This window comes from Marmota flaviventris, chromosome 1 (genome assembly GCF_047511675.1).
Source record: "Marmota flaviventris isolate mMarFla1 chromosome 1, mMarFla1.hap1, whole genome shotgun sequence".
In the NCBI taxonomy this organism is placed as follows: domain Eukaryota; kingdom Metazoa; phylum Chordata; class Mammalia; order Rodentia; family Sciuridae; genus Marmota; species Marmota flaviventris.
This window is the reverse complement of record NC_092498.1, coordinates 15,888,565-15,907,593: the sequence shown is the minus strand read 5'-3', so window position 1 is coordinate 15,907,593 and position 19,029 is coordinate 15,888,565. Positions and strand designations below refer to the sequence as shown.

At 42.9% G+C, this 19,029-nt stretch overlaps 1 protein-coding gene across 1 annotated transcript in view; it reads right to left on the bottom strand.

Annotated features, from left to right (window-relative positions):
- Positions 1-19,029, bottom strand: part of Zc3hav1 (zinc finger CCCH-type containing, antiviral 1) — a 54,064-nt gene that overhangs the window by 11,894 nt on the left and 23,141 nt on the right. Inside the window, exons 4-9 of the mRNA XM_027952177.3 lie at positions 18,028-18,783; positions 17,205-17,306; positions 14,135-14,258; positions 11,330-11,504; positions 4,354-4,474; positions 222-324 (exon numbers count right to left, since the gene is read on the bottom strand). Of these exons, the coding sequence (XP_027807978.2) occupies positions 222-324; positions 4,354-4,474; positions 11,330-11,504; positions 14,135-14,258; positions 17,205-17,306; positions 18,028-18,783 (1,381 nt within the window). The remainder of the gene's footprint in view (positions 1-221; positions 325-4,353; positions 4,475-11,329; positions 11,505-14,134; positions 14,259-17,204; positions 17,307-18,027; positions 18,784-19,029) is intronic.

Below are 19,029 nucleotides of genomic sequence, written 5' to 3'. Positions count from 1 at the left end.
AAGTGCTCAACCATGGAGGTCTGCCCTCAGTCCTCTGGTCTACTATTCTCCCACTCATCCATGAGTAAAGGGACTGTTCATAGATAATGCAAAAGGGAATTGCAGGGGAAAGCAAGCGGAAGCTTTCCAAGAACACAGGATCCTGATGCATGAGGGATTGATGAGATCAGGGCAGGAACATCTCACACATGTGCCTGCCAGCCATGCTTGACCACACTTACTCTGGCTCCCTTCTCATCTGCTTCACATCCTGGGAAGAAAAAAATGTCGGCCTTCTGACGACATCCTTTTGAGTCTTGGAAATTATGTTTGTCTGAATCATCCCTTTAAACAGAAAAAAATAAAACAAACAAGAATCAAGAACTAGCCCCAGAAAATGACTCACTTTTCAGAGGCTACTTACACAGCAGATGTTCACGATGGAAGTGTGTATGTATGGATTTGGATGAAAATTGTCCATGATTAAAAAAAAAAAAAAAAACTTGTATCCCTCACTGTCCTTTTTCAAAGATTCAAAATGCAAAATAGTGAATCAACATTCAGGAGTAATCTAATATTCTTTTTTCTTTTTCTTTCTTTTTGGTACTGGGGATTGAGCCCAGGGGCACTTTACCACTGAACCACATCCTTTTTATTTATTTTGAGACATGGTCTCGCTAAGTGCTGAGGCAGGACTCAAACTTACAATCCTCCTGCTTCAGCCTCCCAAATTGCTGAGATTACAGGTGAGTGTCACTGTGCCCAGCCAGGATTAAGCTAATCTGTAAATCAAAATTAGAATGAAAGAGAGCTAGGGCACCAAGATGACATCATTCATTTAAGCTACCCTAAACAAAACATTAGCGATTGTAGGCTGAAATGTGATAGTTAGAGCTCATCGATTTTTTTTTTTTTACATCAAGTGTGAAATGTCGTTTTCAATTCATGCATATTGTAGTCCTAGTTCAGATTACAACAGTGATCCTTTTAAAAAGTAAATCAGCCGGGCCTGGTGGTGTACACCTATAATCCCAGCAGCTCGAGAGGCAAAGGCAGGGGGATCTCAAGTTCAAAGCCAGCCTCAGCAATGGTGAGACACTAAGCAACTCAGTGAGACCCTGTCCCTAAATAAAATACAAAATAGGGCTGGGGATGTGGCTCAGTGGTTGAGTGCCCCTGAGTTCAATCCCCAGTACCAACAAAACAAAACATTAAATCACCACACATTGCTGTAAATGACACAACCATGTTAGAAAAGTTTGGTAGTTTCTGATGAATTCAAACATGGGCTGCTACATGACGTAGCAATCCCACTTCTCAACATATATGGATAAATAAAAACCTATCATCTACACCAAGACTTGCATATGAATATCCACAGCTACATTATTCTAATAACCAAAAATTGAAATATCCAAATGTCCATTAGCTGGTGAATGGATATACAAATGACAGTAAATCCTCATGATGGAATATTATTCAGCAACGAAAAGTGAAGGACAACTACACACGCAACAATATAGATGAGTTCTGCCCTCATCTGAGTGAAAAAAGCCAGCTATGTATAGAGTACACAGTTCCAGAATAGGCCAAACTAATCTATAGGGACATAAAGCACACCAGCCACAGCTTGTCAATGGGAGTAAAGGGTGTGAGTGGGGGGGAAGCAGAAACCAACTGCAAGGATGCAGGAGCAAACTTTGGGGGTTTGATGGAAATGTTCTCTATCTTGATGAGGATGATGGTTACAGGCACTAGTCAGTACTGAGCCAACTGCACACTGGAAACGCATGCATTTTATTGTAAGAATTAATCCTCAATAAAAGTGCTGTATAACAAAACAAACAACAGCAAACGGAGCAACTCTGGTCACGCTGCAGTGCTGCTCAACATTTTCCCAAGGCTACCATGTTTAAAAAAAAAATCCAGGTTTGGGGACAGGGGGGGCTGGGGTTGTGGCTCAGCCGTAGAGCGCTCGCTTCGCACGTGCAAGGCCCTAGGTTTGTTCCTCAGCACCACATAAAAATAAATAAATAAAGTTACTGTGTCCAACTACAACTACAAAAAATAAATATTAAAAAAAAATCCAGGTTTCTCTTTGCTTTCATCTTTTGCAGAACTACTTCTGTTCTTTGAAACTTCAAGCTTGGCTGCACCTGACAGCCTCAGCCTTAGCTCCACCCTCCCCTGGGGCACCTCCTCCTGTGGGCAAGGGCTGCTCACTCCATTCCAAAGGTTCCTCCTTGGCCCATCCTGGGTGCTCTTCCCCTGCCTCCTTCAATCTCTGGTTGTTGTCCCCTTTTCATTTTCTCCAAAGCTGTTGCCACTTTCTGAAATTACCTGATCTGCTTACTTGCTCATGGACTCTCACTCCCCTTTAGAACATGGGCTCCAAGAGAGCAACTTCACCACTGTGTCCCCAGGGCCTAGGATAGAGTCTGGCACACAGATGGCACTCAAATTCCAATTTGATGAATGAGAGAAATAGAAAAGACAATCCAGAACACCCCAAACTGCTCTGACCTCTTTGAACCAGGTGAACAAAAGGAACTGGCTCAATAGCTGTAAACTCAGGAACGAGGCACTTTGGTTCTCATCTCTCCATCATCCTTTTAAATTGTGAGAGTCATATCTTACCACCAAAGACAAACAGTCTTTAGGGTTGTTGTTATTACTATTATTTTGGCATCAGGAATTGAACCCAGGGGCATTTAACTACTGAGCCACATCCCCAGCCCTTTGTATTTTTTTTATTTTGAGACAGCATCTCGATAAAATGCTGAGGCCGGCTTTGAACTTTTGATCTTCCTGCCTCAGCCTCCTGAACCACTGGGATTACAGGCATGTGCCACCAACACCCAGCAGGTAAGTCATTTTTTAATTCCATGACCCCATAGAACAGATTTTCCTTCTTGCTTTCCAGTTGTGGTCCACAGGCACATTGCTACAGTGATTATGCACGTTACAAATTTTTGAAACCTTTTTCCATTTTAAATATACACACAGAAAAGTACATAATATCCAGGTTTTCTTTTACTAACCCAGTTTTTATAAGCATAGTTTTAAACAACTATCTAATACCCACTGAAATGTAATACCCTTATTTATTTGGTCATCATTCCTCGGGTATTCAGGCTATTCCTATTTTTTCAACACTACAGAGAAGGCTTCAATAAAGGTCTTCACTGCCTAAAGATTCTATTCCCCACTTTCTGTTCAATTATTTCCTAAGGAAGATTTGAGGCGGGGGGAGATGAAAATACTAGCACTATTTTAACACGTCTTGAAATGTGCTGTCGGGTTGCTTTCCAAAATAGTGAGTATAAGGGCTGGGGATGCAATTCATTGTACAGTGTTTGCCTAGCATGCTCAGGGTCCTAGGTTCAATCCCCAACACCACAGCCAGTATAGTGGTCCTTTAAAAACACATTACTAGCCAGGCACGATGGCGCACACCTGTATCTCAGCAGCTAGGGAGGCTGAGGCAGGAGGATCGGGAGAGTTCAAAAACAGGCTCAGCAATGGCGAGGCACTAACAGCTCAGTGAAAACCTGTCTCTAAATAAAATACAAATAGGGCTGGGGATGCGGCTCAGTGGTCAAGTGCCCCTGAGTTCAGTTCCTGGTATCCCCCCCAACACATACACACAAAAAAAACCCACATTACTTAATGGACACTAAGCGGTACAGGACTCAAATGTCAGGCACTACCTGAGAAGTCAAGGACCTGTGAGAGACACTTCCTCCAAAATACCTGCAGGGCTGGTCCTGAAGGGCAAGTTTCTGACCCCATGCAAGGGGTGCCCCGGGAGTGTGCCACTAGGGCAGTATTTTCAGAGCGAGGACAGCTCCTGCCCTGTTTTCTTACTAAACATAAGAAGAGTAGACAGACTGGTGAATGCTAACCAGAAGAGCCTTCTGGGGTGGTTTAAATAAATATGGCAGAAAGCACAGGGCTTCAGTCAAATTGATGGATGAAACCATTGATCTAGTGATGAAATCTCAAAGGAACAGAGTTTCTAAAACTCTGAAGGTGTCCAAAGGCGCAAGACCTCAATTGTAGCCATCAACACCTGAAAATTCAACTGCCCATTCAGAATCAGAAACTCAGACCAACAGAGCTAAAGAATCCCCAAACTTTGTCCAAACGTCTGACTTTCCAGATGAGGATCCGGGCCTAGGGGCACTTTCAGGGCTGCACAGCTGGTGTTTGCCAGAGCCAGGGCTCTAGAACATAGGTCCCACTGCTGCCGGCTGCCACTCCGCTGGACTGCTCACCTGGCTACAAAGAACCCTGACCTGGGCTGTTCCTGCCCCCACATGTATAGGTGTGCTGGGTTCCAGCCACACAGGACCCTGCCAGACAAAAACTCACCTTGGAAATTCAGCTCGTAGTTCCGTGACCCCGCCTGGAAGGGCACCACTCCTCTGGGGTAGGACTGGAACATCGACTCTAGATATGTGGAGTCGATGTTGGAACCGGGCTGGTTGTTGCTCTAGTTTAAAAACAAAACAGGTAAAGACTTCAGGAAATCGACTGTTAGACCTTAAATGGTTTTATTTTTAGACATGCAGTTTGAACAAGAGGGCATCTTGTTCCCAAGCCAGGTGGCAAGGTGGAGCCCAGTCACACCCTTTTGTGGCTCACCCGCTACATTGAAAATTCCCTTGGATTTGTCCCTGACAGGGGATATTAACAAAGGCGTGAGGAATGCTCAAGTAACATGAATATCTGATCTCTGGCTTCAGGGATAAGTGAAGCATCTGAACAGCATAACTGGGTAAAGGGGAGTGTGCTGATGCTGCAAGGGAGCCAGCAAGGCCACCCTTCCAGGGTCCCCACCCCAGGGCAAGTGCAGCAGGCAAGGGCAGACTGGATGTGAGCCCCTAACAGCAGGGCTTCCCAATATTTAATGGAGGTGAAACACTTGTTTCTTGTGAACTAACATAGAGGGGCTAATGACAGCAAAATCCTGCTCATGGTGGAGAGCTCCCGCAGGAACGTACAGTCCCTGTAATGACACTGCAGACTCCTGAGCTGTCAGCTGTACCCACTCCCTTGCTCATCCCTAATGGAAATGCCTACTGGATGTGAAGGGAGGGCACCAGAATGAAAGCATCCAAAGGAATGTCCAGCATGGAGAAGGGCCAGAGTTCATCCGTGTAGCTTTGGAGGAGCATGTCTGCGCATTCACGCACTTGCACATAATGAAAGTGAGATTAAATCTGAATGTGTTTCAGGAGGTGGAGCAAGAACAAAGGATGGAAGATGTTAGAACTTTCTAACCTGAAGCATACAACAATGAAGTCAGGCCACGAAGGTGTTTATTGCAGTGGCACTGAGATGGGAATGATTGGAAAAGAGATCGCTGCCATGATAAGCCTGATAAACCATATATTTTAAAATATTTTTTAGTTGTTGATAGACCTTTATTTTATTTATTTATATGCGGTGCTGAGAATCAAACCCAGGGCCTCACACATGCCAGGCAAGTGTGCTACCATTAAGCCACAGCCATAGCCCCACCATGTACATGTTTTGGACCCAAAAACCAACTTAAGTTGGTCAGGCAAAAATATCTGTGGGCCCGAGGGCTTCCCAACCCGCTAGCTGAAGTCTTGTATCTAGCAAATCCCTGTTCAGCTTTGTAGAACCCACCCTGTTCCTAGCTGGAAAAGCCAAAGCCTTTCCAACTTTGATGTACATGTGAGTCACTTAGGAATCTAATAAAAGCACAGATCATGATGAAGGATTTGGGGTTCCACATTTCAACAGCTCCTAGATGATGTTGATGCTGCTGGTCTGTGGACTTCACTTGGATTTGACAGGCTGTAGGATCTAGACCAGTGCTATTTACTAGAATATTCCGCAATAATGGAAATGTTCTCTGTGCTGTCCTATATGGTGCTATAGGGAAGGCAAAATCTTGCTTTTACCCTTTTATGGTAAAAGCTAGGCCTTAGAATTAAACCGACATAAGAAAAAGCATACAAACTTATTTAATGCAACTTTTACATGGTGTGGGAAGCCTTCATAAGGAAATGATACCCCAAAGTGGCCTCAGAGATAAAAACTTATATGCTGAATTCAACAGAGTAGTAAATTATAAACATATGACAATACAAAGGGGCTTGGCCTGGGGTAGTGAAGTGGGTGGGGAACTCCCCAGGAGGATGAGGTTTGCCTATCAGGGCACGTTTGTAGATTTCCCTCTGCCCCCAAGGAGGGAAGACCCTCCTTCTGGTAGGGGAGCATCTTTCGCATGGAATTTTGTCACAAGCCGTCTGTGGGGTATGTGTGGACTATTGCGCATAGTAGCCTCGTGAGGGGATAAGTGGGGCACTGAGAACTCCCCATGGCACCCCCCACAGGGACTGATTGCCTGAAGCAGGTGAACTTCCCCCTCAAGCTCTCCTGAGATCCCACACAGCACCTGAGATGGGTGTGACCTGCCAAGATGTCAATCAATCTGCTAACTGCAAGACATCAGGAAGCAAGACTCCGCCCTTAAAACCTTACCCCTGCCTTTGATGTATCCCCTTAAATAAACCACCAGAGCCATTTTGCCTTTGTCTAGTTCCAGAACCCATATGGACTACATCTATGAGGGGCTTCACTTTCTGTAAATATAGTGCTTTGTCATTTACTAATTATTTGAGTTTGTAAGCTTTAGGGTGGCTTGGACTGTCCTGGGCAGGAAGAAGAACCCCTTAATGAGATGCTGACCATCATCCTCCCAATAGAATTTCATCTCCAGCTTTAAGAAACAGAAGGGAGGGCTGGGGTTGTGGCTCAGCGGTGGAGTGCTTGCCCAGCATGCTTGAGGCACTGGGTTCGATTCTCGGCACACATACAAATAAATTTTTAAAAATAATAAAGGTCCATCAACAGCTAAAAAATGTTTTAAAAGAAAGAAAGAGAAGGGAGGTCAGACTGATCTTTCTGCACCTGCTGTTTTTCAAGTGCCTTAAACTCAAAATAGTCCATATGCCAGAGTGGCTTATTTTTAACTCCTTCAGTAGCCTAGCTCAACGTGGCACCGAGCATTCAAGATGTGACCAGTGCCATCCACTGTGGAGCTGAGGTCCTGATTTTATTTTTAAGTTTAATTTATGTAAATTTAATAGCCACATGAGGCTAGAGGCTGTCCTATTGGACAGCACTATCAAGTCAGTGAGGTGGCTTGGCACCATGCTGACCTTCTTGGGCCTCGTCCACACACTGTACTTGTGTTTGTGGGTCATGGTAAAGTCTCCAAGGGTGACGTTTCCCTTCAAGTCAGTCCACACCCACATCCAAGGTGATTCTCAGGCACTGGTTGATGCACATCCGCAAGGGAATCAGGAGGTCATACAGTCAGCTGACCAGGAGGGGCTCTGTCCAGAGACAGCTCTCAAGGCCGGAGCGTCTTTCTCCTCTCTCACACCTGTGTGCTGTCCAGGTCACCTACCAGGTGTTGCTTTCCTAAGGGTTCCTTAAGCTTTTCAAGTATGTGGTCTAAGTTTGCCCTAGCCCTTTGGAAATCACGAGACAGTGTTGTCTCATGCTCCTAAGTGGCAGGCAGTGACAACTTCCATTAGTCCTTCTAGCTGTCATTAATTTAATGGCCATCATGTGTCCTAGAGTGTTCTAGGATACTGCAGTTCCACATCCATGAGGAGATGATTGAATAAGGTTGGGCCTTCAATTATTTATTCTTCCAGAAAACTTGAATTTATGTCTCAGTTGCAGTGACCAGGTCTTGACTTCTGTCCTATGCCTCAATTTTTCCTGAAACCTAGGCTTTCTAGAGCTATAGCTTGCCCTGACTCTGAGCAGCCCTCTCAGGCCTAGAGCCCCTGCCACTCTTCCATGTCTGCTTCCATAACGCCCACACTTAGCTAGGTGCTGGTAAGCATCTGTGAGCAACTGCATCTGCACACCCCACCTGCTGCAAACCCAGTGATCACCAGGCTCCGCTCTCCTGTTATAACTATGTCCTGTTCTATTGCTACCCAACAGCCCGACTGTTCCATCATCACCTCTAACACCACAGCATCTCCCAGTCCACCATCTATATACAAGTCCTGATTAAGCTCCTCAATTTCCCTAAAAGGATATCAATTCCAGAAAAACCATGCCAAGCAAATGCACCAACCCTTTGTTAGTGAAAATTTCTGCACCCCAATTTCCTAGAGAGGTACTCTCGGTTGCCCAACTCTTATTAAATATTTAGTTATAGCCAGGTATGGTGCTGCACACCTAGAATCCCTGCTACTCAGGAGAAAGAGGCAGAAGGATCACAAGGCTTAGATCAGCCTGGGCCAATTAGTGAGACCCTGTCTCAAAACAAAAAAAAAAAAGAGAAGGACTGGGAATGTAGCTCTGTGGTAGAGCACTTGCCCAGCATGTGCAAGGTCCTGGGTTCAATCTCCAGTATAAGAAAGAAAAAAATTAGTTATAAAAAAATAAAACCTGCAGGGCACATCTAAAGACAACACAGTGTACTTTCTCCTCTAAACATTCCAACTATACACTGGATCAAAATCTGAACTACAGTAGAGCCATGAGAGACACTGAGCTGCTCATTGTTTGGAGTTCAAATCTCCTAGAACCGCCATTTCTATTTTAATTAGATCTCCAACAGGGAAAACACTAAACCCAGGGGCTGATTTTTTCCCTTCTTTCTTTTTTTTTAAATAACAGAAGAGTCAACTCAATGTCACATAATGATGAGTCTAATGAATAAGAAACGATAGGAATTTATTCACATCTTCAATGAATATGAAACGTGTTTCAGATTAAATGCATTCAACACAGATAAAAAGTTATAGTCTAAAAACTTTGCATTTAATGCAGACTGAACTCCTAGAGAATTTTGTATTAATAAGCCCAAAGAAGTTTCTTGATGTTTTAATAGGGAACACAATCTACCAAACTTATGTAAATTTAAATTTAGATACCATCTATTCCCCACTGATAGTTCTTTTTGGTCTCTAGGACCATGATGTCACCAGAAAAAAAAAAATGTTTTCTAAACTTTCTTCTTTATCTTACTAAAAATGGCAAGGACTTGACACAGAACTCTTTTTTTTTTTTTTTTTTTAAAGAGAGAGTGAGAGACAGAGAGAGAGAGAATTTTTTAACATTTATTTTTAATTTTTTGGCGGGCACAATATCTTTGTTTGTATGTGGTGCTGAGGATCGAACCCGGGTCGCACGCATGCGAGTGCGCTACCACTTGAGACACATCCCCAGCCCGACATAGAACTCTTTTTTTTTTTTTTTTTTTTAATTTTAATATTTAGTTTTTAGTTATCGGCGGATACAACATCTTCGTTTTGTACGTGGTGCTGAGGATCGAACCCGGGCCGCACGCATGCCAGGCGAGCGCGCTACCGCTTGAGCCACATCCCCAGCCCCAACATAGAACTCTTAAGATTTATAATTTACTTTTATTTTGACCAAGGCCAATTAATTCAGGTTTCTAATTTCTATTCCCTCAGGCACTTCTACAGAATCTGTGCAGAGTTCAACATCTTAGGAGTTTCTCCACACCACTCAGCAGAACTCTGTTCCAAGAGATGCCACCTGGGCCACCATGGCAGAGTGCAGCAAGGACTCAGCTGTAGGTGGACACAATACCTTTGTTTATCTTTATGCTGTGCTGAGGATCCATCCCAGGGCCTCACCCATGCTAAGTGATGCTCTATCACTGAGCCACAAGCCCAGCCCCTCATTTAGATTCTTGTAAAAGATCACTTGATAAAACGTCTCTGCTAAATTAAAAAATAAAAAAAGCAGTTTGGAAAGCACTGCACGAGTGATGGACAGCAGAACTGTTTACTGTAGAACTCTCCACCTCCCAAGGCACACGGGGCTGTCCCCTCCAAGGCCCCGCAGGTTGGGGAGAGAGCAGGGGATTTTGTAACAGATGGTGCTTCTGTTTGCTGTGGCAGCTCAGAGACCAATTCATAGGTCACTGATTTGTACCTATGTAGAACCCGAGGCCCCATTTCCCTTTCCTTACTTTATTTTTTTTACTTCATTATAATCTCTTGTTTCTGTTTTGTTTGATCATCACTCTGATTTCATCACCTATTAAGACCTCCCTCCCCTTTCTTCTCTGCACTCCTCTTTTTTTATCCTGTGCGTCAAAAGAGAGAAACGGGACAGAAGTTCAGCTTATCTAAACCTCCACGTGCTGTTCTATGTCCCCTCGGTGGGTCAGCCTAGAACCTTCTAGTTCCAGTCCTTCAAGTCCATCTGAATACAAACTCTGGATACTAGTGACCATCTATACGTGGCTTCATTGCTTGGGCAAAATAATACATCACCTGGTACCACTAACCATCCCAGCCTCTCCATCATTCTTCCAACTTCTCACTCTTGCTCTTTGTTGGCTCAAAGAAGTAGCCTCTGTACATTTAGTATTAATATACATAGAAAGCCATTGTGAGACCCACCCATCCCTAGTAAGGAAAGAGGGGCTGACTGGTGTCTTCAGGGGTTCCTTAAAAATGACTAATACAGCCAGGTGAGGTGGAGCTCGATTGTAATCACAGTGGCTTGGGAGGCTGAGGCAGGAGGATTGTGAGTTCAAAGCCAGCCTCAGCAACTTAGCAAGGCCCTAAGCAACCCCGGGAGACGCTCCCTCTAAATGGGCTGAGGATGTGGCTCAGTGGAGAAGCACCCATAGATTCAATCACCACTACCAATATATTATGTAAATACAAATTGCTGGCACAGCCTTGGAATCCCAGCAGCTCAGGAATCTGAGGCAGGAGGATCACAAGTACAAGGGATTTGTATTAATATATATGTATATTATATATTATATGTAATTATATCATATAAGAATATTATATAATTATATTATATATGATTATATGAGAATATGTTATTATATAATAATTACATAATATATAATAATATAACGTAAAATGTATTTTTTATAAATACAAACTGCTGGTACAGCCTAGTAATCCCAGCAGCTCTGGAGGCTGAAGCAAGAGGATCACAATTTCAAGATCTTCCTGGGAAATTTAACAAGACCTTGTCTAAAAATCAGAATTAAATAAAAAGGGCTCAGTGATAGAAATTGCTTGCACCAGACCCTGGACTCAATCCCCAGTACTGCTTTATATTTCTTTAAAAAAATAGTAATTTATATTTTTGTTTCTGATTGCAATAGGAATATATGCTTGCTGAAAAAAATGTAAATATGGCTATGTAAAAATAAAAGCACCATTTCCTCCACAAGGTCCACTCTGCATGGCCAGGCATGTAGACTTCAAATATTTTATTAATAGATTTCCCCCCTCAATTGGCAAGTTTAAGTAACAGCCTCCACAAGGGGAATGGTACTCACCTCCTCCCCATATTCAATCCATTGGTCAGATTCATTCTTCCAATACCAAACCCATTTGGTAGCAAAGACAGAGTTGGCCAACGTTATGACGGATGAAGGAGTGGAGAGGCGTTGGATGGGACTTGAGTTACAAGTCATATTCTCGAAATTGATTTTATCATTTCCTACAAAAAAGCTGAGAGAGAAAAACTGTAAAGGAAACACTTCATTGACCTGTTTTCTGCACTCTGGTCTCTTCCATAATGAGAGCACAGAATTAAAATTTTAGAAGCCATGTGTGGTGGTTCACGCCTGTATCCCAGTGGCTTAGGAGGCTGAGGCAGGAGGGTCATGAGTTCAAAGCCAGCCTCGGAAAAGCAAGGGGCTAAGCAACTCAGTGAGACCCGGTCTCTAAATAAAACACAAAATAGGGCTGAGGATATGGCTCAGTGGTTGAGTGCCCCTAAGTTCAATTCCCAGTACCAAGAAAAAAAAAATTAGTGCTGAAAAGGATCTTATACACAGAAGAAAAAGTGAAATACAGAGAGATAAAGTAACTTTCCTATGCCACATATTTAACAGCATTACAAAGTGTATTCACTTTTTTGAGGATTTTTTTTTTTATACCAGGGACTGAACTCAGGGACACTCAACCACCAAGCCACATCCCCAGCCCTATTTTGTGTTTTATTTAGAGACAGGGTCTCACTGAGTTACTTAGCACCTCGATTTTGCTGAGGCTGGCTTTGAACTCCTGATCCTCCCGCCTCAGCCTCCCAGGCCTATGGGATTACATGTATGTACCACCATGCCCAAATTAAAGTTTTTAAGTTGTAGACGGACACAACACCTTTATCTTTTTATTTGTCTATTTTTATGTGGTGTTGAGGATCGAACGAAGTGCCTCACACATGCTAGGCAAGTGCTCTACCACTGAGCCACAATCACAGCCACAAAATGTATTCATTCTTCCCTCAAAAGATATTCTAAAGTAAAACTGCTCACAAAACAACTAATATGTTTAATGATAGAAAGTGACTCAGTTGGGCATGATGGCACATGCCTGGAGTCCCCGTGGCTCGGGAGGCTGAGGCAGGAGGATCACGAGTTCAAAGCCAGCCTCAGCAATTTAGCAAAACCCTAAGCAACCAAGTGAGATCCTGTCTCAAAGTTATAAAAAGGGCTGGGGATGTGACTCAGTGGTGAAACGCCCCTCAGTTCAATCCCTTGTACAAAAAAAAAAAAGGTGGAAAGTGAATGGCTCATAGTAAGCCAGTTTTGAAAATTATTTATTATTATTTAATAGTTACCAAAGTTTCATCTGAGACCCTTTGAAAGAGCTGATAAGGCCAAAATTACTTTCATAATTATATTAAGACATTTGATTGTTTGCTTTTCTGCTTGCAGGCTTACATAAGGGCACAATGTAGTTTTCTGGAGGCTACATGATTTATAATCTCACAATAGATTATATAAAGAAGCATATTAGAGAAACTAATCATCTTCTATAACGACTGACATTATAGATATTTGCAAATATATAAAATCATGTAACTCTTCTTGATAAATTTTTGGTTTTGGAAAACAGTCATGGTTATAGTTATCTATATGTAGTAACCTACATAACGGTATATAATTATATGAATATAATTATATATAAATGTTAGTTATGCTAACCTGAGTTTATTATTGCATTTGTGTAAGTAGATTTATAAATAAATTTTAATATGACAAACAACGATAGCTGTAAATTCACAGAAGCAGAAATTCTTTGGAATCATCAATACATTTTAAGAGTGTTGAGATGAAAACATTTGAGAATGGCTGCTATAAGAAAGATGTCTTAGATCAGTCAGGGCATCTCACACAGGACCAATTTTAAACCCAGGGACACTTGACAATATATGACTTTTGAAAATAATCTTGGTAATCACAATTGGGGTAGGGTAGGGAGAAGGGAGGATGAGATCAAGAATAGAGAGCAAGCCAGGTAGAGTATCACAAGTTCAAAGCCAACCTCAGCAACATAGCAAGGACCTAAAAAACTTAGATCTGTCTCAGAATATAAAAAGGGCTGGGGCTGGGGATAGGTGATTAAGTACCCCTGGGTTCAATCCCTGGTACCAAAGAACCCCCACAACAAATAATTATCTGGCCCAAAATGTCAATAGTTTCAAGGTTAACAAACTGTCCTAGAGAGTCAAATATATAGTTTCTAGAAACAAAAATAGCTTATGCCGCCTCCTAGTGACCATATTCAGCAACACAGAATCTCCACCAAATATTTAGTCAATTCTGCAGAGGATGAAAAAAGAATGCATATCCCAACCCCCAATCCTGCCCAAAGAAATTCCTGGTAAAACTAGACTGCATCTTCTATCTCTGAACATCACAGGTGAGTGTGGTCATGCAGGTATTACCCATTTCAGCCCTGACCTAGCAGAAATGTAAAGTTACCTCCAAGATAGAGAAAAAACACAAACACAGAGGTTAGAAAATGTTAAGCACACAACAAACTTCTGCTAACTACATGAGGCTACTCAAATCATATTTTTAAATTATGAAATGAACCCAAAGACTCGTTTGTTCTAAATCGTTTTGATACTTTTAACAATTCTGCATCAAGTTGGTAAGACTAAGAGCCAACCTCCATACTATCGTTCTGCAGAACACCTTGACAAATAACCACTGAACAAATAATCCCGTCACTGTTAACTTCACTTGAGTTAGCAGACATTTACAGACTCCCTAGCACTAGGCAGGAACCTAGCCTTAGGCTTTCCTTTGATGAGGAACTCAAGAGCCAGGGTATAGTCATCAACTTACATGTGGGTTTTGGGATCACAATAGGCCTCCTCAAGCTTCTCCATGTACGGAATGTCTATCCAAGTGTCTGAATTGAATATCTGCCATCGGTAGGGCAGGAGGAAGTGGATTTTGTTACAGAGGCCTACAAAGACAGAGAAGAGAAAACATACCTAATCAATAAATGGGCTAAGGAACTGAACAGAAACTTGACAGAAGAAGAAATGCAATCAACAAATATATGAAAAATATTCAACATCTCTAACAATTAGAGAAATGCAAAACTACTCTAAGATTCCATCTCACTCCAATAAGAATGGCAATTATCAAGAATATAAGCAACAATAAATGTTCATGAGAATATGAGGAAAATGGTACACTCGTATGTTGCTGGTGGGACTGAAAATCAGTACAACCACTATGGAAAGCAGTATGGAGATTCTTCAGAAAACTTGGAATGGAACCACCATTTGACCCAGCTATCCCACTTCTTGGTTTATACTCAAAGGACTTAGTGATGAAGCCACATAAATATTTATAGCAGCTCAACTCACAATACTAAACTATGGAGCCAACCTAGGTGCCCTTCAATAAATGAATGGATAAAGCAAATGTGGTATATATACACAATGGAATATTACTTAGTCTTAAAGAAGATTGAAATGATGGCATTTATCAGTAAATGGATGGAGCTGGAGAATATCATGCTAAGTGAAATAAGCCAATATCAAAAATAAAAAAACCTAAGACCAAATGTTTTCTCTAATATGTGGATGCTAATTCACAACTGGGGGCGGGGGGGGGACTAGAGAAGAAAGAGGTACTTTGGATTAGGGAGAGGAGAGTGAAGGGAGGGGAGGGGGTTTGGGGGTAAGAAGGATAGTAGAATGAATTGGACATTATCACCCTATGTGCATATATGACTACATGACCGGTGTGATCCTACATCATGTACAGCCAGAAGAATGAAAGTTATACTCCATTTATGTATGATGTGTCAGAATGCATTCTCCTCTCACATACATCGAATCAGAATTTTTAAAAAGTCAGGAGGTCTGTAGGTCCACACAGGGGGAGTCTAAACAATTCAACGAATTCTACTGCTGACTCTCCCCATCAGGGCTGCCTTTGCTCCCTGCCAGGTCTTTGCCATCTGTACCTTTGCTCATGTTGGTCCCTGCTTGCACTGCCCCATGTCCCCTATTCAGGTTCCTTTATTCCCCATGAAAACTTAACAGAAAACAAAAATCCCACACTCCCCCTAAGCTCGCAGATTTATAGTTACCCTTGAACCCTCCCACTCCCCACATGCATACATGAAGACAAATTGCTCTCCATCGTAGGCAACCATTTGAGATTTCCTTCATGTCCTGGCCTAAAACTTTTTTTTTTTTTTCAGAAAGAATCCCCCACAAACTATCTCTCCATTCCCGTCAGACTTGTATTCCCTTAGCAAGTCCCCAAGACCTGATATTATGCATTTACTTATTTATGCAGCCGTCTCATCTGTGGGTGTTTTGATGCCCCCACCTTAATTACGAATGTTGCATTGTTCCTTATCTTACCTCCCCTTTGCATAACTGGCACGGGGCTGGGCATGCAAAACAAAAGGTCATTAAATGAGTGCTTGCTGAATAATATGTCAATGTTATAAGCCGTAATACAGGAATACAGAAAACAGTTATGCTTTTCAAATTTTTCATTATGTGCTGGGGACGGTGGCTCACACCTATAATCCCAGTGACTCAGGAGGCTGAGGCAGTGGACTGTAAGTTGGAGGCCAGACTGGGTAACATGGTGAAACCCTGTCTCAAAATGAAAAAATAAAAGGGGTTGGGGGATATAACTCAATGGATATAACACAAGGCCCTGGGTTTGATTCCCCAGTAATGGAAAAATAAATTAATTTAAAAATTTTCACTATGTTCTATTTAAATCCTTTTTTAAATGTTTTATTAGTTATAGATGGATACAATATTTTTATTTATTTACTTTTAGATTTTTTTATTTTTGTAGTTATAAATGGACAGCATACATTTATTTTATTTGTTTATTTTTATGTGGTGCTGAGGATGGAACACAGTGCCTCACATGTGCTAGGCAAGCGCTCCACCACTGAGCTATATAACCCAGCCCCTATTTAAATCATTTTTTAAAAATATTTATTTTTCGGTTTTCGGTGGACACAACATCTTCATTTTATTTTATGTGGTGCTGAGGATCGAACCCAGCGCCCCGCGCATGCCAGGCGAGCACGCTACCGCTTGAGCCACATCCCCAGCCCTTAAATCATTTTTGAAGTGTTCAAAAGATGTGTGACTATTTAAAACACAATGGCACCACAGGTGTTATGGTTTGGATCTGGAAGTTCTCCCAAAGTCTCATGTGCTGAAGGCGTGGTCCCAATGCAGCAAGGTTCGTGAGTCGGGTGTTTGGGAAACAGCTGGATCATGGGGGCTTGGACAGCATCGGTGGGTTCATCCATTAAGGAATTCAGAATTTGGTGGCATTATTGGGAGGTGGTGGAAACTGTAGGTGGTGGGAGTTGGAGGAAGTAGGGCATTGGGGACATGCCCTGGAAGGGTATATCTTGTCCCAGGACCTTCCTCACTCTCTTGTCTGCCTCTGGCTGCCATGAGGTGAGCCACTTTGCTGGGCCATGACCTTGTGCTATCCTGTTCTGCCTCATCCCAGACCCAGAAGCAATGGAGCCAGCCAACCACGGACGGAAACCTCTGAACCCAAGAACCAAAATAAATCTTGTTCTAAGCTGACTTTCTCAGGTATTTGTCACAGCGGTGAAAAGCTAACATAAAAGGCAAACCCAGAATGGATGGCTTGAGGATGTGGAAAAATTTGAACCCTCGTACATTGCTAGTGGGAATGAAAAGTGGTATAGCCACTAGAGAAAATGGTTTCTCCAAAAATTAAATGCAGAATTACCACACAATCCAGAAATTCCAAATCTGGGCATTTACCCCAAAGACGTAAAAACAGGGTCTTGAGCAAATACGGGCACACCTATGTTCATAGACGCATTATCACAATGACCAAAAGGTCAAAGCTTGAAAAAAGTCCTTATGTCACTCACTATTAAGCTGGCAGCTCTTATGCAGATAATCTAGACAAATTTCCTTGGAGCCATGATCATCCATCCTAGAAGATGTGGTGCTTACGACATCCAATATGGGATCTGTAAAACAAGAGAGGACACATGCACGCTGATCTCCATGCTTGAATGAAAACCAAAGATACCAGGCCTCACAATGGGAAATAGCACCTAATGGAGCCCTGTCAAGAAAATTCCTGGGATTCATGTGTTGACTCCTGAGAGCCCAGACAGCCACTCCATAAAATAAAGTATGGACACCAGGGCCACACGAGAACTAGGATTATTTCTGAAATTGTAGTCAAACGATTCTAATTCTCAATAAACGTAGCAGCTTATTCCATGTGGTTCTACCGTTTAGTCCTTGCCTAGCTTCATACAGTAGGCTTCTTCACCAAAACCTCTAATTCTAGCCCCATTAAAGGAAAAACTGTAGCCACGGCCACTCTGCTGCAGACTTAAGATATGGGTCTGAGTGACTCTGATGAGTGACTTAGGCTGAGCAGGCTAAGAGAGGCCTAGCAGAGTCATGACCATGGGTCCCCCAGGACGCAGCTCTGAAAGGTGGAGGCGACTGAGGCAGACTGCCAACTCATAAGGGGGCAGTGGTTTCCCCAGATGGGGCTGGGAACTGGCTTCTCAGATTCTGACTTCTAGAATATTCACCCAATGGCTGCTATTTTTAAGCCAAAACCAGCAGCACCAGTTTTGTCTACATTAGTAGTTTCATCCATTATTTGACTAGAGTCCTTTGGTGTGAGAGACACAGATTTACTATCCCCAAATGGGTCCCCTCTACATTTACCATTACAAAATGCCACTCCTGGGTCATTTCTCATTCGGGCAGTGGTGTGCACGTCTTGGGGAGCAGTTCCATTGTCCTGTTGATTCCTAGTTACAGCCATCTCTCTCTGGCTGCTGGTTGTGGTTCCATGATTTAGAAATCTTGCGGAAGTTATATCCATGGCCGCTCCATCATAATTATTATTAAAAAGAGGGACATGCTGCTGAGTGTCCTGAGTCCCATTCTTGCCCTTGACATTCACAAGGTCTGGGGAGAGGATGGCAGTGCTCTTTCTGGTAGTTACGGTTTCAGGTATTTTCCCCAAACCAAGAGGAGCACCCACAGCAGCTTGACCTGGAAAAAACACATTGTCTCTCCTGGAGCCTTGGTCGTTCTGCCAGGTTGGGGACCCCTTCTGGCTGGAGGAGGGCGCTGAATCTGAATGATTCCTATAAAAGAGGCGATCTGGACTTCCATTCTCTGAAAACTTCTGGCTTGACCCCACCTGACCTGGTCCTCCAAGACCAGGTGCCTTAGACAAGAGGGAGGAAGGTGGAGTGCGATCCTGACTCCCCAGATACGTGAACCTGTGGGTGAGGTCACCGACCCCCACGTCCTTCAGGAAAAGCCTTTGGCCAACAACATCTGGACTGGATGTGCGGGAATTCTGAGCAGCCGCTGAGGCAGATGGAGGAAATTCTTGGCTCTCCGGCAGGAATCTGTCCCTACTCTTGCTTCTACCTCTAGTCATCCCAGCTCTACGGTGCGGGGTAGGAGCTGCAAAGAGAAAAGCAAAATGAAACAAAATAATGAAAATTCATGTTCATGGCTGAATGGTTGGGTTCCTACCACTATGCCTCCTCTCTGCTTTCCCACCTTGATATTCAAGGTCTATCAAACTGCCTGTCCTAATCTGCTGCATGAAAATCTTGAGGAAGAGTGGTTCAGGATGATGTGAGGGAGGGCCCCGGCTTCTCTCCTGGGACTCAGAGGTAGACCTTACTCCCCACCCTCTAGGTGGCA